Here is a 26037-nt window from a genome sequence, read left to right as displayed (position 1 = left end):
TCTTAAATTCAGGCTTTTAAAAACCATATCTGATTTATGTACCTAAATTAGATGAGTGCATGTCTTAACAGAAATGTGTTTTTGTAGAAAATTCAAACTTTGGTAATTACAGAGCATAGCTGGAAAACACTTTTAGAGATCCACTACATAGCTGAAGAACAACATGGAAAATTCTACCAAGGTTTGAAGCCAATAAAGGTCCATCATTCATCCTAATGGCTAATAAACCACAAAAGGCAAATAAATCATCAGTCCCCCCAAATGTTTCTAAACCAGTCTGTGTCCAGAGCTTAGTCAGTTACCAAATGCTGCAGAATGAGTCAAAAAAAATAAATAAATAAAATAAAAAAATTTCAATTTAATCCTGTCTTGGTTCTACACTCATTATCTGAAACAACCATAACAAATAAAAATGCAAACCACAATAACAAAGGTGACACAGGGAGTAAATCACAAACAATGGAGAGCTGTCAACAAATGTTGAAAGGTGAAATATGGACAAGACATTGGATAACAACTTCCCACCTACTGAGAACTTACTATATAGCTCAAGCACCATGCTGCACAGTTGGTTATATCTTTTAAATTCATATTCAGAGTAACTCAATAGAGAAGCTACTATTATTATGCACATTTTATTTAAAAAGCAAACCAAAGGTAAGTATGGTAATTATCTTGTCCATTGTCGTAGTACTAATAAGTAGGGGAACAAGGCCTCCAATCAAGACTGTCTAGGATTCCCAAATCCATAGTCTAATACTACACAATTCCCTCTGCTTTCCACCAGTCTTGTCAGCAAACATGTGCCTGCTGGTTCTGCCCTGAGAGAATGCAGGTACAATAGCAGAAAACAATCACAACTTCTTGGGAAAGCTCACCAAATTATTGCCGCATTCTTGTGTAGGAAACCCAATGTCAAGTGTAAGAAATGCTGACGTGTCTTAAGTAATTAAATCTCCAATCTTTGGGTTTCTAATTAAATCAGTATTCAAAACTTAGCTTTACCTTGACAGAATTTGTGAAAAATACTACAGTGCTTCTGTTCCTTATCTTTTGTACTTATTATTTTTTTGTATTTGCAATATTAAAAGCTTAATCTAATTTTTTTAATGAGATGAAATTCAAACTACTGAATTGGTGATCACTGAATATTTTAGAGATTTGATTTTTCTTTATACTGGTACAATATATGAAAATACGTATTAGACTTTTTCTAGCAGGGGAATTTATTTGGCTTTTAACTTTTCACAATGCTTTAAGAGCTTAGTAGTACAGACAATCCAAAACTTTTAATTGCATATTTCTCTTGAAAATAACTTTTTTATAGTTTCATTAAAGCTCTCTCCTAAGTGGTCGTTTGTTGGTTTTTGACCAACAAAATGTGTGTACAAAAGCAATAGAAATTTTAGACATACAAATGCCCTAAACATCGATGAGTGGTGAGGCAGGAGAGAGACAGCTAACAACACCTTTCAGCCAGACAGATCTGTGTCTGTATCTTGCCTGTGTCACCAACTAGCTGTGTGGCTGTGGGAGCATCATTTAATCTCATTGAGTCACATTTTTTGCATCATATACAGTTAATAATACATGTCTCATAGGAATACACTAAGGATCAAATAATATAGTATTTCCAAAGTTTATAAGGAAATCTCCTAGGGATTTAATTAGTAGGGACTATTATCCTTGACAAAGATGAGGTGTTTACACACTTTTTAGTGGGACTGAGCATACTGGAATTTTTTTTTGTTTCGCTTTGTTTTATTTCAAAAGAAACTTTAAGGGAACTATCCAGTGAAAATGTTTGAGAAGCATGCATTTTACATGTAAATGCCAAACAGAAATAATTGGACAAACGAAGGAAATGGCAGGAAAAGATAGTGCGAAGATTAATAAGCAGAAACCTCATTTAAATTGCAATTTTGAGGCCTGTAGGGGGAGCTTTCACTTATCGTTCATTGTCACCTCCCCAAACAGGAAGAGATGGACTTTCAGTTTCCAACGGGAAAGTGTTTTTCTACTCTACTACTCCAGCAGGAAGAAGGAGTATCTTTTCCTCACCTGGCAACCACTCAGCCAATGGAAGATGGTTACAAGTCATCCAGTGAAAAGCCACTACACTTTGAACTCCCAGTCTCCTCCAAGAGACTCTTACTTTACAACTGCCCTTCTGAACTCCCCCTTTCCTTTATGAATCCCCCTTTTCCTTTGTTCTCTAGACTTGTATGTGGTTCACCATTAGACCACATGTCCTGAATTGCAGTTATTTGTTGTTACTGAATAAACCCATTTTTTGGAGAGATACCTGGCTGTCTATTTGTTTAAGGTCAACAACAAGTAAATTAATATAACATAATGTGAAATTTAGCTTAGAAATGCTTGCTCTAACTCAAATTCATTTCCTGGCAGCAGTCTCTTTTCCCTCTTATGAAAATAGAAACTCCCTTTGGGGATAGTATGAGTGAACCAGCTAGTAATCCCCTAAAATCTGGGAAGGCTACAAACCATTCCCTAAGCCTATACACAGTATGTGGTGCACAGATGGTCTGATGAAAAGAAAAATTGATGAATGTCTGCATCCAACTTCTTTGTCTCCATCCAATGCACTCCTGAACTTCAATCTTTCTTGATAAAATAGAATGCTATTAATTATTCCACTAGATGACAAACTACCTTTCCTTAATTATTAATTTTAATTTATTAATAAATAAATTTGCTATATACAGACAGAGTGCAAAATTTGGAGCAATGAAGCAAAAACATTTTTTTTTTCCTTTCAAGAACTGCTATTGAATAAATAATTTCTGGTTTTCCTCTAATCATCTGACACTTACTTTCTGTTTCTTTTATCCATTAAACATAGATTTTTCTGGCCTAGCTGTCTTCACAAGTACATGTTCTCAAGGGGAAAACTCACATTGAAAATAAAAAGCGTAATCGCTAATATGTGTTTACATGTACCTGGCACTTTCCATGTTCCAGGCTTTGTTCTACATGCTTTAATGTAGTAGTTCATTTAAATTCACAGCATATCTATGAATGGTATTGTTTTTATCACAATATTACACTGGAGAAATATAAGTTGGCCAAGGTTTCCAAGTTTTCAACTTGTCTAATACATCAAGTTTGAAAGTGGTTCCAATCTCAGTACAACCCAAACTCATATGTCAGCACTTTGACACCAATTCTTTTTCTGACCCCCTCCATCTGTTCAATTATTTTGCATATCTTAAGCATATATTTAAACATGTGGTCCCTGTTCTCAGTTACTTTCATTACAAATTGAATAAAAATCTTAATCCTCCTCATCAATGGGGGATATTAAATAAATTACAGTACTTTCCTACTGTGAAATATTATGCAGTCATTAAAAAAATAAGGTATGCATAAATATAATAATGTGGAAAGTTGATCATGACATATTGCTGAGTAAAAAAGAGAAAATTATACAACAAACGATCCAGCAAACAAATGCCAAATACCTACATCTGCCTAAGTATATATGAAAATGTCTGAAAGAATATATGTCAAACTCTGGAGAAAAAAAAAAAAAGAGAAATGGGGAAAATGAGAAAAAGTTCCTTCATATTTTATCTTGTTTACTTGTAAATGGTTTACATTTTATAATGGGTTTGTGCCATTTTTATAATGCATAAAGTAATGTTAAACAGCATGCTAAAAATATGTGGTGATGTCATTATTTAGCTAGATTCCCTCCGCACCCAATATTTATTCCACTTTATTTTTTTGACTTTATTTTCCTTTTCCTTTTCCTTTTCCATACACAACGTGGGTACCAATTACATTGGACTTTTCTAAACTTGCCTGGATTTTCTTATGCTTCCACGTCAACTCAGAGTACCCTTGTTTTCCTTAAACTCAATCTCTCTAAAGAAAATCATACACATATTTTGGTATGTACTTTACAAAAGGAAAAGTGAAAATATCCAGGAAATATTCTGCAATTTGAATCAATGAGGTTTAATAAATTTTAGATATATCACTTCCTGAATTTTAAAGTGGTAGAAAATAATAAGTAATAAACAGTTACAAAGTTTCTTAAAGGATAATTATATTTCTTTGTAAAATGATAGCTTGCTTAAACTTAAGTATATTTTGAATGATAGCCTAGACGATTTATAGAAAGATGTAGAGTACATACACACAAAAGAAAAGATGCATTTCATTCTAGAAAATAAAAAAAAATAAAAATAAAATGTTTCTTACCATTGTGAGGGTAAATGGATGGTTTTCTAATGCTGACACACTGGGACAATGGAGAATAATATACTAAAAAGCAACAAACATAATTTTTAAATGACCAAGAAAGAAGTTCAAATATTCCAATGATGGTACATCTGCTAATTTTAAAAAAATTATATAAGGATAAAAGGTATTTTAAAAGTGGCTGAACACTGACTCACCTGGCCAGGTCTTGCTTTAAAGTTTTCTTTGACCATTCGGATTTCCATAACATCTGAGGGATGACTTATGACCGACGTGATGGTGACTGGCTTATTGCTCCGGATGCACCTATAAAGTCTTTCAGCACAATACAGGCACAAAGGTCCAGAAATCCAAAGCCAAGTCTAATGGAGAATTTTTGAAATACAGTGTAAGAAATACTTTCATTGTATTGTAGGAATCTTTATATCCTGCCCAACTGCTTATTTCACACATTACGGTAATAATATTTTAAGCTGCAATTTTAAATAAAATGTAAAAAGTGGGGGAAAAATCATACTCACTATAACTTATTCAAAGATGAGTTAAAATATAAAATAAAAGGGAAAGTGATGTTAAGACCCTAGTATCAAACCATCGCCTGGGGTATAACTACCATTAACAGTTAATCATACATTGTTTCATATATCCTTCTGTGCACACAACAAATATAGAATGCATATGAACAATACCTTTCTCTAAAAACAACAAAGGAAAGTTGAAAGCTCCAATAAATCTGAAGATGATTTTTATAAAAAAATGTACCAGTCCCACGTTTGTTTAAAAAAAAAAAACAACCTTAGATATTTAATACATAATGTACATGTAGAAAATGTACACACAATGTAAAATATGTGCACATGTTTTTAAATATGGGATACAGTAGGCATGTTGTTTACAACTTACTTTTACATAATCAATAGAATATGAACAAGAAGATAACATTTAGAATTTGGAAAGCGTAACAGTTTTGCATGTGTGGTAGAGGGGATAGCCCTGGTCCCAGGATAACTGGGAATTGCAGAAGCCTGTGTAGCCAACCCTTCTCCTACAACTGCACACTGTATCTCCCTCAGTACGTGGAAGCCACCAACCCAAACTTGTCTTAATGGTCACTTTTTTAAACCTTATTTACACAGTTATTTGAGAACTTCCTCCTTCCACGCAGACAGATCATGTCTCTTCCTGACATTTAGTTTGACACTGTGTGAAGAGTCGACATCCCAGGACAAGCTCTGCAATGCAGCAGGCTTACAAGTTTGGTACAGTCACTTACCCTTTGAGCATCAGATCCCACATTAGTAAACCGGAGTGGCAATACTTGCCCTGCCTTACATAAAGCATTGTGTGAAGCCCATAAAAGTTTGGAAAATCATGAAGTTTAATAGAAAATGACAGGATTATTATTAATAATAAACACAAGGCTAATACACTCATTCCAAAGTCATCTATAAATCACTCTACCTTTTCACTCCTCTCTCTTCTTTTTTTTAAATTAAGTGTATTGGGGTAACATTGGTTAATAACGTTATAGGAATTTTGGATGCACAACTTTATAAGACCACAGCTATTTACTCTATTGTGTGCTCACCACCCGAAGTCTAGTCTCCTTCCTTCACCTTGTGTTTGACCCTCTTTTTTATTTACTCTCTTTCTCTTCTTAAAATAGACATTTGATGTTATTATTCCCCTACTTCCAGGGGTGAGTACAGGGTGTAACTCCCACATGGGCAGCTTCCATAGCCAAGAGGGAAGGTCAGGGCCCTCATCAAAATACTCGCTGGATATTTGGGGAAGAAGTTTTCCAGGAGCAAGCATGTTAGCCAAAGACCTGGTTTTACACTCTTCTTACGTCATGTATTCGTTTGTAGAGTGTAGTCAAAATATTTTATATATTTAAGCCACAATTTCCTCATCAGAAAATTGAGGATGATAGAAATTACTTCAAGGAATTACTGTGAAAACATGAAAAGAAATTATGCATACAGTGCATTTTAGCACAGTGACGAGCAGATCATATTAAGCAGCCAATAAATTGATTTTACAATTTTTTATTTATCATATATAATATTGTACATAATATATTATACTATTATAATGAATATTAATAGCATTAGTTCTTTCATTTGTTTTATTAGTCAACCTATTTTTCTCAATGGATAGGGAAAATATCTTTGTTATCTTTCTTGTGGCAAGCACCAGTGTCACAGTATACATAGTATGACCATAGATTATAAAGTCAGTTAAACAGGAATTTTCTATATTTTGTAATATCATTGGTCTTTCTCCTTGAACTGTCAGCTGCCTATAACGGAACAATAAGTATTAACTTGCCATTGAGACATCCTGAAATGTTTAATTTTGTAAGAATAATTACTTTATATACCTTCAAAAACATGTTTAAATGCAACATTGATCAATCGTATGACAACATGGACTTTGCAGAAACCAAACACAAAATTAATCTGACCTGTGGAAAATTAGCTTGGAATCTGGGCTCTTCCATACAAATCTTCACAAATGTGTTCCGGGTAAGCTCATCTGGTTTTGAAAATCCTCCAGGAAAAGATTCATGAAACTGTTCTGAGAGATACTCTGATAAGTGAATATGCCGGTAGCGGGATCCATTAAGATAAACGCAGCCAGGAGGGTGGGTATCTAAATTAGTTTGATACTTCAGCAACCCTCTAAAATTAAATTAAGAAAAAAATAAAAACAAAGAGAGAAAAAAAGATTAAAATTGGGGACACAGCATAAGAAAATAGCCTCTTATTTTTGTTAATTTTACATAGTATTATCCAAGAAAAAATGTTCTTTATGTATCTTATGTAAAAGCAACTGAGAAATTATAAAAATTTAAATAAATTCTTTACTATTGGACTACCAAAAATTTTAGTTCCCCTCACCTCAAAAAAAAAAAAAAAGCCACAAATGCATGGTAGGGAAAAACACATGCTATCTATTCAAGTATTCTTGAATTTGACTGCCTTTATTTCAAATCTGTTAGGCATTCATACAATCATATACAAATTTTCACTTCAATAAACACTATAATAATGTGTATTTTTGCTATATCTTCAAACACAAATGAAAAAGTACAGGAATCACATTTGATTTGACTAAGACTAGATAAAATAAGCCTCTCTGATTTACAGAAAAATGTTAAATATAATAACAGGAACTGGAATCTTGCATCTCTTATGGTCTGAAAACAATTAATACATAGCAATCAGACCCTAAACCTGTTTACTTTTCAATTTCTTCATAAATCAGATCACATAAAAGTCTCAAAATAATAAACCAGGAAGGAGAGTCTAAAACCCTAAAGTCCCATTCTAATTCTTTCATATTTTGCGACATTCTAAGACAAATCATTCAACTCTCTATTTCTTATCTTTCTCCTTATCAATGAGGAGTAAAGTAAGAACTACCTCATAGGGATAGTTGGTCAAATGATAAATTGTATAGAACATCATTTTATTTTTGCATAAGAAGGAAAAAGTAAAAATTTTGAAAAGCACTGACAATTTTTCAGTGTTTTATTTTTATTTTAAAGATATTAAAATTTATTTCTGAAATTATTTTTCCTGGTTAGCTAAGAGTATATTTTTAAATTACCCTTCATGCTCCCAAATAATTAATTTTAATGCACTAATAAAGTATATGTTTAAGTATATCACAGCTATAATGATTTTAGGAAGATAATATTTTAAAACAGCACAAACCATAGCATGAATAATGATACAGACAAGATTGGGTGCATTCAGGGTGGTATGGCCGTAGACAACACACAATGTGATATACAGATGATGTCTGACAGAATTGTACACTTGAAGCCTCTGTAATTTTACTAACCATTGTCACCCCAATAAATTTTAATTAAAAAAATAATGATACAGAATAGATTCCATATATGAAAGTTAGAAAAGCAATGACCAAGACAGTCATGGTGGAATGCATTTATTCAACCTGATTATTCTCCTTTTTCCCCCATTTGCTTATGTTCAATTCCCTTTCTCTCTTCTTTTTATTTTACTTTCTTCTTTCTAACTAGTCATCATGGAGTCATTGGAGAGCGTATAGTACAAGTCAGGCGCATCTAAGTAGTGGCACATATTACATGACACACATGATGGGCCACACACACATTTTTAAAAGTAATACAGTAGCTATGGCCTAGGTACAGAATAAATTCATGGATATTATACAAATGTGAGCCAAGTGCATAATCCTTCATTGGGTTCTAGTCATATAATGTAATTGTTGTGGCATTACACTTGAAAAACCTATTAATTTGATTCAGCCTCCATTACAAGTAATGGTTTACCCAAACTTGTGGCTTCTATTGGCCATCCGAGGGTGGTGGCTGACAGCTGGGTAAGCCAAAATTCTCATGCATTTATTCTACTGGCCAGACATTGAACCAACACTGGCATAATGCACTTGGCACTATTCTAGGTGGTTCTACAGAGTTCAGAAAGGAGTCACATCCGGCCCCTAACCCTCCAGAAACTTACAATCTAGTTTAGAAACTATCTCGGGAGAAGCTGAATAGAAGTTAGACCACAGATAATAATTGGAATAGAGCATTTTAGTAATAGCTTAGTAATGTCTGGTAAATACCAGGTCTAATACAAAGCAGTTTCTACACATTTCACATTAACCTCACAACAACTGCATGGAGTAAGAATTATTATTCCTACTTTACAAATGAAGATACTATTTTAATAGATTAAATAATACCCAGGGTCACACAGCTGATAAGCAGCAAATCTAAGATTGAACCCAGGTCTGATTCAAATTTCATACTCTTCACCTCTCACTATACAGCATGTTAGTTCATTAGATCCTAACAACATACCTATTAAAAGGTAAAGAAGGGAAATATTAATGTTTATTAAGAAAGTATGTCAGAAATCTTTTAAACATCTATTTCTCACTTAAACATCAAAACAGAATAATCATAAAAGGTAAATGTTTTCATTCCCATTATACAGATGAACAAAACCTAAATATTTGTTTGGATAAGAGATTAACTAAGCAGTAGTCAAAACATTCTGAGATTCAGAAACCTCATCTCCCTCAGTCCAAAAACCTATATCATGCAAAGCAAATCTGTTGGTTAAAGAAGTAAAAATCAAAAAAATGATAAAAACCTAGAAATAAAGTCAGAAAGTGTGTGTGTGTGTGTGTGAGAGAGAGAGAGAGAGAGAGAGAGAGAGAGAGAGAGAGAGAGAGGCTACTTAACATCAGGGAAAGGAATATTATTTATTCCTTCTCCTAACTTATAACAGTGTTTAGGTGGACACCACCCCATGTGCTAATAATGGTCCTCAAAATGATAAATGTTGGCACTATGCAGTCCAGATCTGTAGGCTAACTCAATCAAATAAACCTGTTGCCATTCTTGGTATATAAAGTGGCATATAACATTCTAAAAATCCCTTTCAATTCTGAGAGCTTTATGCTATTTTAAGACACTCTTAAGGTAAATGGCATAGGCTACCTGTGTCTTAAAACCCCATTAAATCATTTATTTCTTTATCTCATTTTGTGATTGTTGCCATCAAAGAAACATATAGGAGAGAAAAGATCTATGGACAGACAATGACAACAAACAAAAAATGTCATTCATGAAAAAATAAAGTTTGGAATCTCAGGTTATTAGGCTAAATTAGGTAGTAACGCTACAGATGGGAGGACACTGGCAGATTGTGAAGTCAGCATGGAAAGAACAGGTCCTGGGCCTGACAGACAGGTGCTGCGATGCTTCATTTTCTGTTCCTGCAAGCATCATAACAAAGTTGTGTGGTAAACATCAGTGGCCGCATCTTAGAATGAGTGAGAACTTTCGGAACTTGAAGTAATCTGCCCAAGACCAAACTGTCAATCAATGGCCAAGTCAGAGTCCCAGGCCATGTTCCTGCATCAGACCTGCTCCTGCAGAATTCCCATCCTATTTATGGACAATATTCTGAAATTGAAGACCAATGTATGAACTGAACAAAAATGTCTGATCTTCATTTTATAGAGCTGGAATAGGAGGTAGAACATGTCTACCAAGCCAACAATTTTGTGTTATTTTTCAAGTTCAATTAAATGTAATGACCTTCCTTTTCATTCCACTACTGAAAAATAGAAGTACTCATTTCTTTGGTACTAATGCAGAATTTCTTAGAATTCCTAGAGCACGCATTCTTAACACTTTGTAAGCAGGCATTTTCCCGCCAAATCGCGTCCTAACGCGGGGCTTTTTTGACATTTTCTCGCCAAAATTAGACTTTCCGTAAAATATTCATATCTTTCGATCTATTTGATATTTTTCTATGAAACTTTCAGTGTTTAAGTTTAAAAAGAGGTCTTTATTTATTTACTTTGCAAAATTTTTGCCAGTTCCAACTAGAGGCGATATGACGAGTTTACTCGTTTTCCACAAACAAACAAAAAATATATTTCTGTAGAAATATGTTTCAATCCCATTAAAATAATGCAGTTCTGAAGAATTTTGAATAGGAATATAGACTAGATATTATCAATATTTGGATGGGTAGGTAAAAATCAAATGTCATCTCTAATCCATTTGCTTCACTGTGAACATATTTGTTGAAATTGAGTTACAAATTACGTGTGCTTATTATTATTGTTTTGAATTCCTAGTATTTACATTTATTTTAGCAGACATAATATACATGTTTCTTTAGAGTTTAATGCAATCTTCCCAAATGCAGCTCTGTGTCTACATGCCAAACAATCCTGATCCTCTTTCTTGCCCCACATCACCACCGAGATATACCTATTTTACATCTATTATTTTATTGTTTTGAACCTTATTAATTTAAATGATATGGCCCCTGCCTTCAAGAAGCTTATAATTTAATGTACTGCTATCCAACAGAACTTTCCATTGTGGTGGAAACAGTTTAAATCTGTGCTGTCCAAAATAGTAACCATGAGCTACATGTAAGCATTGAGCAATTTAAATACATAGAGATGATGAACTTTATGACATTCTGAGAAAGCCTTCATTGAGAAAGCAATTAAAGAATGTGGAGATTTCAATGGTTAGAGAATAGGAGAATGGCATTCCAATATGAGGGACAAGGATGAAGAAAGACACATGGTTTGGTCCCAAATTAGTAGAAGGAATCATGTTTTATTCATTTATATAATCTCTATATGTCCATTCTCACTGCTTAACTTCATCAGCCATCCAGCAAGTTCCTTGCACATAGTAAACCTTCAGTGCACTTCTAGTGAATTCCTTTTAAAAGCAAATAATAACCACATATTTTGTTTGAATATAACAAGTATAGCTAAACGTTAAAATGAAGGGAACATTCTTGTATGTCTTGTTGTAGCTTTCATAATTAAATAATAGTTTGAAAGCAAAAAACAGGAAGGGAAAAGAATTTAGTTAATGATAAACAGAGTCTTGCCAAGTTAAGGCAGTTATATAGTCAGGGTAGGGAAAGGAGATACATAGAGTAAATGGAAATAGGAACGTTTATTACTATTTTTTTTAGTTATAGTGCACTATGTTCCAAAGGAAAGATTTTTGAAGTATACTTGGAATGTGTAGTGTTCTTTTATCATTAGAAATCAATGATTGTATGGTATATCAAAATATAAGTTTGTGAATGCTATTGTTTTTGGACTCATAAGGATTTCAAGATGTATTTTCAACACTCAACAGTGTTTCCAAAATAGATTTTTCTTTTTTTTTTCCTTTTTTCTTCAAGAGACATTATATTTATACTATCTTTTTCTTTTTTTAATGCCTGGCCGTGACAAAGTCATGATATATATATAGTGAGAGAGAGAGAGAGAGAGAGAGAGAGAACATAAAATACATCCTACTAAGTTACAACATATAAACCATAAAAATATGTTATGGCAAAAGTGAAATATTACAAAATATCACCCCTACTGAAAGAAAAATGACAAAACCATCCCTACATTAACCACATCTTTAAATTTTTTAGGAGGATAGGAAAAGATGGTGGAATAGGTAAAAGCTGTGCCAGATACCTCCCAGCACCACATTAAAGCTACAACTAAATTATAGAACAATCAATCTAAAAAACCATCGAAGACTGTCTGAAGAGGATCCCTGTAACTAAGGATTTAAAGAAGAGGCCACGTCGAGACTGGTAGTAGGACGGGAACGGGAAGCTGGCTGACCTTAAATCCACAGGTCGCGGCTGAGCACTGGGAGGGACAACTCAGCATCTCACAGCCCCCCTGAAGAGGGAGTGGTACCAGTCCCACACGAGGCTACCCAGCCCAGGGTTCCAGTGCCAGGAGGAGAAATCACCACAGCATCTAACTGTGAAAATTCTAGAATGTACACAAATTAAGGTCAAGAATTTGTCCTGTGCCTCTGCTATTTTTCTGGCACCTAGAACTGTGCCTATGATCTAGAGAAATGGTTTAATAAACATTCACTGAATGAATTAGTAAATGATTGAAAGTATATAAACAATTTTTTGTGGTGGTGGTTGTTGAAACACATGATTGATGAGTCATCTGGTTTTAACAAACACGAAAGTGAGTTTGAACTCATATACTAACTTCAAATAAGATGTCTAGATTTTGCCATGGTATTTAGTAAAATAAACCATGTACGTACATTCATCTTGTAGAAAACAGCATTAAATCAGTCTGCAACTTACATTATCCCCCTTCACCCTTGAGTACTGTCAAGTTCAACCTAAGATTTCAGTCCTGCCTGACCTGAACCAATTCTAACCTAAGCAGACAAATTATCAAGAGAGTCAAGCCTTCCTATTAGCAGCATCTAGAAGTAGAGTGCTTTCCTAAGCTAGGGACCCAATGTGCCTGAAGGAAATCCCAAGCATCTGCATACACTTCAAACCAAAACTTTTACTGTCATCCCCATTTTGTCTAGTGTAGCCAGGGTCTTACCGCTGCACTCTTTCCTGGGTTCTTGCCAATGATACCTGGATGTATCTGCATCCTGCAGCTTGATTGGAGCACATATTATGTCTAGCTCTTGCTGGGGGCACTGCCGAAGGTACGAAATTAGGCAACACAGATGGGGCCAGTATCATGGGTATAACCTGTGCAGTCTTACGGGGCCCTTCGTGACTGGTTCAATTATCTGTTATCACCATCTTGAAATGTTTAATAATCTTTGATCATGGGGCCACATATTTCCATTTTGCAGTGAGCCCCACAAATTAAGTAGCCTGCCACAGACACTACACACTGAGCAAAATTAACTTTGGAGTCTAAGGACATAGGATCAAAACCCGAACTTTCCCTAAGTGTGTGAAGTTAGATAGGTCACTTTACTGTTTCCTCAGCTAAAAAAAAAAAAAAAAAAGATAGTACCTGTTACTCCCTACTTCAGAGGTATATGTAAGGTCAGACAATTAAGTTCGCGAACTAATCCTAGAAAAAGTGCTACATACCTCAATGCTGAATATCACTACAGTAACCTTCCAAGTACTCCATTTGGGGAGCTAAGAACTGATGCCAGCACCTAGTCCACCCTTCAGAGCAATTTTAGAACTCTTTTTCTGGAATGGCCATCAGAGCTGTCATCAGACTACCCTTAATGTACTGAATGGCATCAAAATGTCTTCCTTTCGATATTTCCTTTATGTTCAGGTAAAGAAAGAAGTCATTGGGGGCCAGATCAGGTGAGTAGGGAGGGTGTTCCAATTTGTTTACTGGCTAAAAACTCCCTCACAGACAGTGCCGTGTGAGCTGGTGCATTGTCGTGATGCAAGAGCCATGAATTGTTGGCAAAAAGTTCAGGTCGTCTAACTTTTTCATGCAGCCTTTTCAGCACTTCCAAATAGTAAACTTGGTTAACTGTTTGTTCACTTGGTACAAATTCATAATGAATAATCCCTCTGATATCAAAAAAGGCTAGAAACATTGTTGCAACAAGTTCGAGAACTTAATTGTCAGAGCTTATGGGAGAAAATGCCATATGACATCAATTCCTGTCCCCATCTAGCTTGCAGGATAAAACATCAGCAAAAATAAATAAATCATAAAACCTAAGTCCAGAATTGTTATACAGAAAAATCATTTTTACATAAAAATAAAAATTAATCCTATGAATGGGAAATTATAAGTGGGAATCCCACACATTTTTTAAAGATCATAGTTGTATAGAACACTATGTTTATTAACATATGGTAAATATGTAAATATTATTGAAGGGGATTAGGATTTCATATAAGAAAGACTTAATTCCTCAGGAATTTTATTCATCCTATATATTTAAGTGAAAAATTCAAAAACCAAAGAGGGAAATGAATTTTTTCCTTCTGTGTTCCAAAGAATTTTTAGCCACAGAAGTACACAAAAATCCCCAGCAAAAATGTGCCAGTCTATAATACAACCAAAATAGGCATGATTTACTAGCTATTTTCTCTGGCACTGGAGTTGATATACTAGTTGCCATAATAACTTACTGCCTAGATAACACTATACATAAGTGACAGTCCCAAAACGGGTTTCAAGTTACATTTAAAAAATACACTGATAATTTTTTATTACTATCTGCAATGCTTTGATAATTGAAGAAATTTGGAAGAGCCTAGAAGGACAACAGATTCTTAGCTACACTTCAATTAATACAATTTCACTCAATCCAGCAAATACTGAGTGATGACTTGTGGGAGGGATTCCATTGATTAAGACAGGTAAAAACATTCCTATCTTCAAAAACACTAGTTTACCTAAGATATATCACTCAGCAGTATTTTTTTCCCTCTTTTATATTGGAACTCACAGATACCTAATGGGAGTAGGCAGAAGATAACACTGGAATTTTCCACTATTCAACTACAAATTCAGCTATAACCTGACTTTCTCCCTTTTACCTAAGGTTTCATATAGCGTATAATAGTCTGTAAAAAAGACTTCTGAATATATGGTGTTTATGTGACTTTCTCTTTCCCTGCACATTTTCAAGGCATATATATACAGACGGTGCCAAAAAAAAAAAAATGTATACACATTTTAAAAAAGGAAAAAAACTGTATTAAAATTGTAATACTCAATATATAGCGATTAACAAAAGATAAATACAAGTCATATGTATATATTTTTTTGGCACCTCCAGTATGTAGATTCTTTCTTTTGTCTGTGCAATTCCCATTCTTATCCTTGTTCTATCCTGTTAGCAATGGCAGACACCACTCTGAGGCTTGGTAACAGACTTTAAAATATGTGGGCAACCTGTTCCCTGAACAACCAACTATAAAGACACATCGTGGCAATAAGAGTACTGATAAGAGTGTCTCTTCCACTGTATTTTTATTGGCTCTAGTCTAGACCCCAGGTTTTTCATTGTTACTTTCAAATTACGTGGAGAATTTTGAAGGTCAAAATGCCACATAAATAGAATTTTACTTTTAGATTTATTATAAAGTTATTATGTTTATCATAATGAGGTTGTACATTTTAAGAAACATTTATAAAGCAGTACCAAAAAGAGGCATTTTCTTCTCACTCTGTTTTCTGGGAGAACTAAATTTAATCTTCAAACTCTTAGAATCTATATAACTTATAAAAAATTTGTATTTCTTATTAAATACATACAAGCATACACACATACACACTCACCAATGTATACAGATAAACTGGAATGATATCCTAGATCTTCATGTGACATGACTATATTTCATTTGTAAGCAAGGGTACCTTCCAAACCATGAATAAATAATTCAATAATTCAAGAAAAGGGTGGGAATTAAATGCTAATATTCTGGGGTCAGACTTTGGGTTCAATCCTCAAGCCTTATCAAATACTAACTGGGTGGCTTTGGGTTGACATTTAATTTAACCTTCTGTGCCTCATTTTGTCATTTATAAAATGAGGACAATAACAGTACTTACCTCATAGTGCTGTATTTGAAAAAAAGAAACTGCGTGGTGCATGTACACATATGCATACGTATGTGTGCATAGAGTGCTAAGAATAGTACCTATCACATATTAAATATCACCCAAACCTTGGAAATTGTTGTGAATAATACAATTATTATCCTCTAAAATGATAGTGTGATTCACAAATCCATGTCTATATTTGTCAGTTAAGTTATCCTTAGAGCAGCCTTCATGTGAGAAGAAAATTGTCCCACTAGTTCTTATTTTTCCCACAATCCATTTTTAACTCTGGATAAAATTTAGGCAGACGATATAATATGTGTAAAGGTAACATTATAACTTGCTAGTAAAAATCTGGCTTTAAGACACTTCCTTCAGTTTGGTTATTTTTAACTTCATTTGGGCCGCACACAGCTTTGGGAATTGAGGGTATACACGAGGTCTGACAATTAAGTTAGCGAACTCATCCTAGAAAAAGTGCTACAAACCTCATCGCTGAATATCACTACAGTCACCTTCCAAGTACTTCCCTTGGGAAGCTATGCACCAACGCCAGTGCCTAGTCCACCCTTCAAAGCAATTTTGGAACTCTTTTTCTGTAATGGCCATCAGAGCTCTACTTATATTACCCTTGATGTTCTGAATGTCATCAAAATGTCTTCCTTTCTATATTTCCTTTATCTTCAGGTAAAGAAAGAAGTCATTGGGGGCCAGATCAGGTGAGTAGGGAGGGTGTTCCAATACAGTTATTTGTTTACTGGCTAAAAACTCCCTGACAGACAGTGCTGTGTGAGTGAGCTGGTGCATTATCCTGATACAAGAGCCATGAATTGTTGGAGAAAAGTTCAGGTTGTCTAACTTTTTCATGCAGCCTTTCCAGCACTTCCAAATAGCAAACTTGGGAACTGTTTGTCCAGTTGGTACAAATTCATAATGAATAATCCTTCTGATACCAAAAAAGGTTAGCAACATCATTGCAACAAGTTCCCAAATGTGTGTGTGTGTGTTGTTTCTTTTTCAGAAATTCATGCATAGCCTACATCTCTTTAATCATTCCAAGTTGAGAACTCCTATTCTATTGAAGGAGAAGTAGGATTTTGTGGTAGAAATAATGGACATCGAGTTAATTCACAATAATTATGTCAGCCCCATCAGAAATTAAGCATCTAGAAAGTATTTGGAGCAGATCAGCTGTAAGAGTGATGGATAGTGTACCAAAGATTTAACCATGATTTTGAGCATGCAAATCCTCAACTTCCTACCGTGTTAGAGGACATCCAATATAATCTCTAAAGTAGGATAAAGCTAGGCAAATATACTGTGTTTATTATTGTAAGGCTGTGGGCTCCCAAATATCCATGTAGACCCTTACTTGAGGTAAGGTCTTTTCTTGTGATTCTGTCTCAAGGCCTGTCTTAAATGTAACACATCAGCCTCCCTAGAACTTTCCTCTATGCCTGGGAATAAATAGAATGACCATATGTGCTATTTTACCCACAGCCACAGTTTAATTATTAATAGTATCCCATTTTATTCTCAGAAGTGTCTGATGTGAACAATCAATTATATAGTGACTTCAAATCGAGAGGCAAGGAAAAAGAAACTGAAAAGAAAATATAGGGAAATAATTATTTCTCTTTCAGTACTAGAATAGAATTTATTAACACACAACTTCTGGGTCTTCCTTTCCCTGGCTTTACCGAGTACCAGTTTGACATTCTAAGAAGAGCAGGTACCTCTCCCCAGTAGGAAGATCACACAATGCTCTCCTCCTGCCACATCTATGTGGATGAGCCCTCAGTCCAAGTGGCTTCTAAAAGAGAAGGTACTTGAGAACCAGCAACTTTTAACTCTTAATTATATTGCATAATACCTCCAGCACCCCATAGTATAGTCTTAATTTCTTCCTCCTAGGGGCAAAGGAGAGGGAGGGTAAGCCATTATAATAAGCCTAATCTCATAAATATTTGTTTAACCCTGGTTAACTTCTGGAGCCTACACCCTATGAAGCCAGCAGCGCCTCTAGATCATTAATGTCATTGTTGCCAAAGGCTCCCCACTGTGTTCTTCCAGTTTAAAGAACAAGGTTTCAGAAGCATGCACACAGAAAACCATTCCTTTTAAATTCCCTAGACAAAATGATTCAAGCAGAATATAAATCATGCTCTAAAATGTACTCTTGCCAAATGGAGTCCCAAATGGCAGAGAGTTCTATTTAAAAAAATAATTCAGGTTATCATTTATATAATAAATTAAGGTCTGAGAAGTCCAGCAGAGCTGGCACAAGAAATTACTTGCACTATTAACTGGCTCTCACTGCCATCCACACATTTGAGAAGGACCTTTCTCCTCTCTTTTTAAAATTATTGCTTTATAATTCCTCTCTCATGTAAATTAAAAAAAAAAAAAAAAAAAAACAATTACTACCCACTCAACTGTCCAGAGCTAAAGCAAGTAGGAGTGTTGACTATGGTAAGAATGAGAGGTCAGGGAGCCAAATCTCATTTACAATTCATCCCTTCCACATGCCTTTGAAAGGTGTAGGGTTGGGCTCTTGGCTGAGGGTCTCTGACATTCATAATTGCTTTTCTCTGGGGCTCTGTCCCCACACTCTCCAATATCCTTTTTATCAGTAAGTGAAAATAGCAGTATATAACTCCTCCTGATAAGTTTTTCAAGTGAAAATGAAGAAAGAAAATCTAGTTACATTTCTCTCTGGAAAGAAGAAACAGTTTGGGCTTCCCCCCAGCCCCCAAAATGTCCTATGGATTGAAATATCATAGTGTACCACACAAATAACAGCCTCCCAGAAAAGTATATTAAAAATTAGAAGAAAAAATTTCCTCAGGAGAAGGTTTGTTTTATAAATCTCAAGACAAATCTTTATGTTAAAATCAATTTAATTTTTGAAACCTAACAATGTTATAAACTTACTGCTCTTTCAAAGAAATTTCTATTAATCTGCTAAGTAGTTTCCATTATATTTTCAAATTACTTTGCTAATAAGAAAATATGGGCTCTTCAAAAGTGCTATGTGTTTTTCAAGAATCAAAAAAGGTGATTCTTCAAACAGTTAACTGTGGATTTTCTTCTTTACACAGCTATTAGCACTGGTACAAGTTATTGTACCAAAAAACAGGTTTTTTTCTGTTAGCATTGAGTGGGTCCATATTCCACCTACATTCCGCCTATTTATTTAAACCTGAGACAACCCTATGATGTAGAAGATTTTATTAATCCCATCTAATAGATAAGAAAAATAAAGGACAAATTATCTGTCATACAACTATTAAGTGATTTTATTAATTGTCATGCTATACAGATCTCTTGGAAAAGAAAACTAACGCATTTTAAAGATCTATGTGTACACTGAAAAGAAACACCTGAGTTTGATGCATATAAAATGTGTTTTATTTAGGGTGCCAAGCAATATATTTGCTTATATAATAAATAATGAAAAAAGAAAAAAAAAATAACCCTCTAAAACATAGGTGAGATGAATGAAAACTAGGTCAAAGGGCATGAATAATCACGGGACAAGCTAATTGGGTCCTAAGTAATATTGATTGCAATATTTGGGGCAAAGAAGGAAAGACTCCCACTTTGCCAATGTCAGATTGCATTCGCCAAGAGCACTTCATTTAGTTTGGTTTCCAGCTTTAAATGCCATACCACGAAGCCACGCCAAACTGCAGCAAGCATAATTTATTTAGTGGTTAGGAACGTGGGCTTGGGAATCTGATACCTGGTGTAAAACCCAAGCTCTTCTACTTTTCTCGCCATGACTTTCTGCAAGTTATTCACGGCCCCTGTTCCCTCACAGGAGTAACAGGAGCAGCATTAGCAGCAGCAGCAGACTTTTACCAGTGTTGTTGGGAGGATTTAATGAGATTAAACATTAGTACAATACATGATAAGTATTCAATGACTATTAGCTATTAATATATTCAAAGGAGAAAGTTAGTAATAATGATGAGACTTGGAATATCAACATGCAAGAAACAGATGAACAGAATTTAGAGAGGAGAGTGACTCAATTTTCATGGCCTCTAGACTCATAGATTTTTTTAAATCTACCCAGAAATTAAAATAAATTCTGGTTCAAAAGATAAAGAATTTTGTGAAAATGACAGTTTCCCAATGACAGAATGGGCTTTTTAGAATTAAATATTTACTTAGGCATGTTATAGGGGAGAGTCAAAGAGTCTTGATTAAGATATATCCTTCAAGCTTCCTTCAAAATTTGAGATTCTATGAAAAAAACATTGACCTTAAAAAGCCATATGAAGCAATTGCTCCTCTTACTGCAAAAGTCTGCTTTAGGTAGAGAAATTAGCCAACAATTTCTAATTGCTTCATCCTGGAAATGTAAAGTTTTCTAAAATTTCTAGCCCATATTCCCTAGACTACTAGAATTCTTAATAATAAAATACATTTACAATTGGAAAATATTCAATCTAATGTTATTTCTAGCTCTTTCAACTGGTTTTTAAAATCCCAAACTAATTACCAATGCCAGGAGACGACAGATTGTATATTAAACTGTTCTTCTATACCTTGTATAGTACTTAGCACAGGGATAAACAGAGGAGTAAATTCCTGGCAAACAGCGATTTTCTGTTCAAACCAAAAGCATACTGTTTAACAAAAATCTCGATATAAATCCAAGCAATTTGTCTTAAATAACTGTACTTTATTCATGTAAGCAAAAGCTAAAGAATGAAATTATCATGGCATTTCATAAGTAAAGATATGTCTAATTCCTCAACATTGGCACGAATGATAATAATTTCAATAGATTTACTTATAGATAGATCCTTTAGTAATATTAAAAAAAAAAGTTTTGAGAAATGTTCCAGTTTGAGAAATCTGTAAAATTTACCAGTAGTACTAATTATTCCCACACCAGAAGCATAATCTATGTAGCTTTATTCAAAATGAGCCTTCATAGGGTTATATACTTTTAGTTATAAGATGAATAAGTTCTAAGGATCTAATAATGTAGAGCATGGTGACTATAGTTAATAATACTGTATTGTATACTTGAAATTTTCTAAGAGTGTAGATGTTAAGCCTTCACACTAGAAAAAAAAAATTAAAAACCTGTGGAATTGATGAATGTGTTAATTCACTTTATTGTATTAATCATTTCACAATATATATGTATATCATTAGATTATATACTTTAAATATATACCATTTTATTTGCCAATTATACTTCAATAAAAAGATTAAATTTCATATAAATATGCATTCTAGAATGCTTATAGTATTGTATTATAGAATGCTTATAGTATAGTATTGTGTACCTGTTGCACGACACTTATTTCAGTGTTAGAATAATTGCTTTCTTAATTTTTGCTGGTAATATGTAAAGAACCATTACTTCAGTTGGCATAATATATTGATTATATATAATTCAGCCTGTAGATACCTTTTGTTATTTCTTTCTGTAAGTCATTTTCTGTTTATGACCCTTGTTCAACAAAAATAAAGTTTAAATATGTCTTCTTTAATTTCAAAAAAATGAAGAATTCTCTATGTAATTCTTTTTTAAATTTATCTGTTTGAACTCCTGAAACTTTTTTCTTAAATTAAATTTATTGGGGTGACAATGGTTAGTAATATTACATAGGTTTCTAGTGTGCACTTCTATAATACATGATCTATATATCACATTGTATGCTCACCACCCAGAGTCAGTTCTCTTTCCATCACCATATATTTGACCCCCTTTACCCTCTTGTACCGTCCTGAACCTTTTTTTTAAAAATGGCTCCATTTTGAATTACGAAGAAAAGTTTTCTCAGAGTTTTAACAGTAGAACATAAGGCAAAAGAATGCACAATTAATTATGCTAACAAATGATTGCATTTTCCTCTCATCTGTTATAGATAGATGAGAGAGGGAGAGAGAACACAATCCCAGATAAATGAAGATATTAACCTTTTTAATTAAGAAGTACAAATTGGTAGTTGCAAAATAGTCACAGGGATGTAAAGCATAGCATAGGTAATATAATCAATAATACTGTAAGAACTATATATGGTGTCAGATGGGTATAAGATTTATCGGGGTGATCACTTCATAAGTTTTATAAATGTATAATCACTGTGTTGTACACCCAAAAATAATATAATATTGTATTTCACCTGTAATTGAAAAACAAAACAATTATTTTTAAAAAGTTATTAACCTTTTAAAGAAATCTTAAGACCAAATTCTCAGACGTATAGAGCTCTCCAAAACACAGCCTATAAGTAAAAATCATGAGTGAGTCACAATGACTGGAATTGAATTCAAGATACATCAGTTAAGGAAACTTTAGCAAGTTACTTACTTTCTCTAAACCTCAGTTTTCCCACCTCTACAGTAGGTTTCACATTATTATTTATCCTTATAAAATTCTGATCATTTAATGACATAAAGCATCTAAATCGTTTTTAATTTATACTTGGCATATAGTAAGCGTTAGGTAATTGTTTTAAATTATTGGTATTATCATTAGTACTATCTGATAACCCATCATTTGATAACCCGTCATAGCCCATTTTATGATGATAGCCTGGGGCAGGCAACAAACCATTTAAAGAACAGACTATAAAGCAGATTTTCTCTAACATGGGCTTTTTTGGTGTCATAATTCTCCACAGAACGTGTTATCCCTACAATGGAAAAAGAATGGAATCCAGAGCTTCCATTGACCATAGCCCTTGCCTGTGTGACAAGAATGGCTACCTGGAAGTTGGGATTATAATGTGTGGTCATGTTTCTGATTCTCTACCACTATATGTTTTAGAACTATGGTACAGAAAAAATCAACCCAAGACCTGTGAGATAGAGACCCATCTAATACTATTTTCTAAACCACTGGTCTCCAAAATCAGGGAGAAAAACATTTTGAAAATGCATCCTGAAATAAAAATAAAATTTATGAATGTGACCTAATATACTGACACAGTACATTATAAAATATTCTGAAGAAAAGATTAATAGCAAGTCTGCACTGTTCTCCAAACACTGTTTCCCTGAGAACATTTTGGGTTAAGATAAATGGGAGAGCAAGCTGTTACCAGGCAACATTGTTTATTATTGGTGGCATGCCTCTGGACCAGGAGGACAGTGAGTGAACTATAAAATCACTTAAGACTCACACACCTCCCCTCAGCTTCCTATGTTCAGTGTGTTCTTACAACTGAGGGCATCCTTTGAGGGCTGTTACCAAGATACTGGTTCCTGTGGCGTATGAGCCTCACCCACAGCAAAGTAGTCCATGTCTTTCCATATAGTCTTGTCATCTTAAAACTGAGTTACACTTGGGGGGTAAGGGAGAGGAAGTGGAAGATGGTTCCTGAACAAGACAGACCCCCACTGAAGGAGCACTTGACATCATCCTGTTGACACTCAATGTTTCCTGTCCTGTATTCTTCTGCTAAACCAAGTGAACCTGATGCCAGACAACGACCTATTGTGTTACATTAGTGTGAGTATCAAGAAAAAAAAAGAACACAAGTCCACTCTGGTGACCATGCAGATATATGCATACACAAAAATATATCATTTCCTTTCTCTAACCTAATGGATTATTTCAAGCACCATACTTTTGAGAACACTGCTTGGGTCCATATACTTGTTAAAATATTTCAGTATAGTCTTCACAGCAAGCTAAGGATACTTTCATGTTTCCCTTTTTGATTTTCTGGTGTTTTTGACAGATCCTTGTCTTTGGTCATTGTAAATCTCTGCCTTTGTAATTATTATTGCCTTTAGGCCTTTTGAAACTTAAAACTGGTAACTCCATCCTTACAAATTCCACAGCAGCAAGACATAAGGAATTCCTGAAAATATAAACACTAAAATTCCCTGAAGTCCTTCGCTTCTTAATCAACTTCTTTTAGAGGTTATCAGGATATAACTATAGAGAGTTTTAAAAACTACAACACTGTGGAATAAGTAACTTTGTATTTCAATTTTAATATACTTTTATACTAGTTTCATTAAAACATGCTATGCTGAAAATAAAATTATTTGTTTTCATTCTTGCCATTACCCTCAATTCCAACTAACAACATCATTTTACCACTCCCTATGAAAATTCCTGTAGATGCATCTTTCATTACCCCATTTGTAGGCACACATGGTTTTCAAAATATTTTTTATAACTTACCCTGAAACATGCAACATCAGCAGCATGTAGAAGACAAAGAAGAGATTGTGAGTGTACCAGAAGATGTCATAGTTAGAAACTCTGAAAAACCAAACAACTAAGTGTAAGTGTCATTGTACATTTCATCTCATTAAAAAGATCATGTATCACTTCAAACACGTCCCAAATGAAGAAAATTAAGATATGAGTTCATCTGAAATTTATTTATAATATTAAAGTATTAACATCACACGCAGACGCAGAGAGCCGACAAAATTACAAATAACACTTTGTCATTTTAAAGGTATTTTGTATTTCCAATAAAGATATATGGAAAGAATTAAAATAATGTGTTTATTTTCAAGTTATGATGTAAGGCTAAGGAGCAGTTACAGTCTGCTAATATGTACTTTTGCTGTCCACTTTGTCAATATTCTCATTTTCAAATGACTTCTAAAACAACTAATGTTCCTATTCCAACACATATTTTGAGAGTAGTTCAAAGGAAACTGAAATGGAGAGAAATTAAATAAGAGCTCATTACAGTTTATATTCTTTCCCTGGACAGTGTATAAGATAAAAATAACACCAAGGTGTCTACAAAGGAGGGAGTATGATAAACAATCTATAGAATGTTTGGGAGAAGTAAAAGTACTAACAGTGATTTTATTTCATATGTCAGGGTGAATATTCATATATTAGAATCTTGGAGGTGGATGGCAGGTATTCATAAAAGTTTTTGAGATGATTCTTATATAACCCCTAAACCTTTTAGAACCCCAGATTTAAGCAATAGCCAATTAATTCACATTTACTTCATTCAGTTTTTGCTACTATAAACAAAATCCTGGTTAACGTGCCTTTTTGCACATATCTGATTCTTTTTTAACCTAAATTCCTAGAAATGGAATTGCTAGATCATAGGGCACACATCTGCAATGCTTTCCCTTCCTTTTTTTTTTTTTTTCTTTTAAGAAGAGCGCAGTTCAAAGTGCCCTGTGCGGGGACTGAACCAGCAACATTGGTGTTAGTAGCAACACGCTCTAACCAACTGAGCTAACCGGCCGCCCTGCGATGCTTTTGACACACACTGCCGTTGCTCTCTGAAAATATGTTTATCAATTATAAACCCAACTGTAGAATAGGAGTGCCAGTTTCCCAAAACCTGGACTCCGCTTTATAAGTTTTCATTATTTTATGTAAGTGGAATAGGGTATTATTTCTTTTGTGTGTTACACATTTTTTCTGTGACTTATCTGTTCATAATAATTACCCATTTCTTTAGCAAATTTTTCTTAATTGTTGTGAGTAAACTATTCAAATTTTAAGCATGTACTCGTTCGGTATAATCGTAATAATTTGCCAAATGACATATTTACATTTCAAATTTTATAATGTATATTGTTTTAATTTTTTATATGCTAGTTTTACTATATTTTTAGATAAATATTTCCCATATTTTTCCTTATCCATTATGAAATCTGATAAATACCCACTTAAAGGTTTTTTATAAATTTTTAATGGTGCAATTTTTTTACAGTTAACTTTTTAAGTTATCTTGAATTTAAGCCTTACTTTCCTCATAAGTTTGTAATGGCATCTTTATTATTTAGCAGGTTCTTATATAGCAAAGTCTCTTCGAAGTCTTTCTATCAACTCTATCATCGGTTCAATGTCTTGGTCATTTTTGCAAGTAAGTCCTATTCTGTTCTCAGAAACTGAAGCATAATCATTTTAAAGTTTAGTAAACCACATCCCCCCCCCCTTTTACTTTTCTTTTGGACATAAACTTGGAT

General features: G+C 34.0%; 1 protein-coding gene across 6 annotated transcripts in view; it reads right to left on the bottom strand.

The window, feature by feature from the left end:
- The window catches only part of NOX4 (NADPH oxidase 4), a 160337-nt gene that overhangs the window by 86259 nt on the left and 48041 nt on the right, over window positions 1-26037 (bottom strand). For all 6 annotated transcript variants that reach the window (XM_019739648.2, XM_019739645.2, XM_019739649.2 and 3 more), the window contains 4 exons: window positions 24263-24343; window positions 6695-6911; window positions 4425-4589; window positions 4228-4290 (listed from right to left, as the gene is read on the bottom strand). In XM_019739648.2, the coding sequence (XP_019595207.1) occupies window positions 4228-4290; window positions 4425-4589; window positions 6695-6911; window positions 24263-24343 (526 nt within the window). The remainder of the gene's footprint in view (window positions 1-4227; window positions 4291-4424; window positions 4590-6694; window positions 6912-24262; window positions 24344-26037) is intronic.

Source organism: Rhinolophus sinicus, linkage group LG06 (assembly GCF_036562045.2).
Source record: "Rhinolophus sinicus isolate RSC01 linkage group LG06, ASM3656204v1, whole genome shotgun sequence".
NCBI lineage: Eukaryota > Metazoa > Chordata > Mammalia > Chiroptera > Rhinolophidae > Rhinolophus > Rhinolophus sinicus.
The sequence above is the reverse complement of the archived record's forward strand: the minus strand, read 5'-3'. Positions and strand labels throughout refer to the sequence as shown.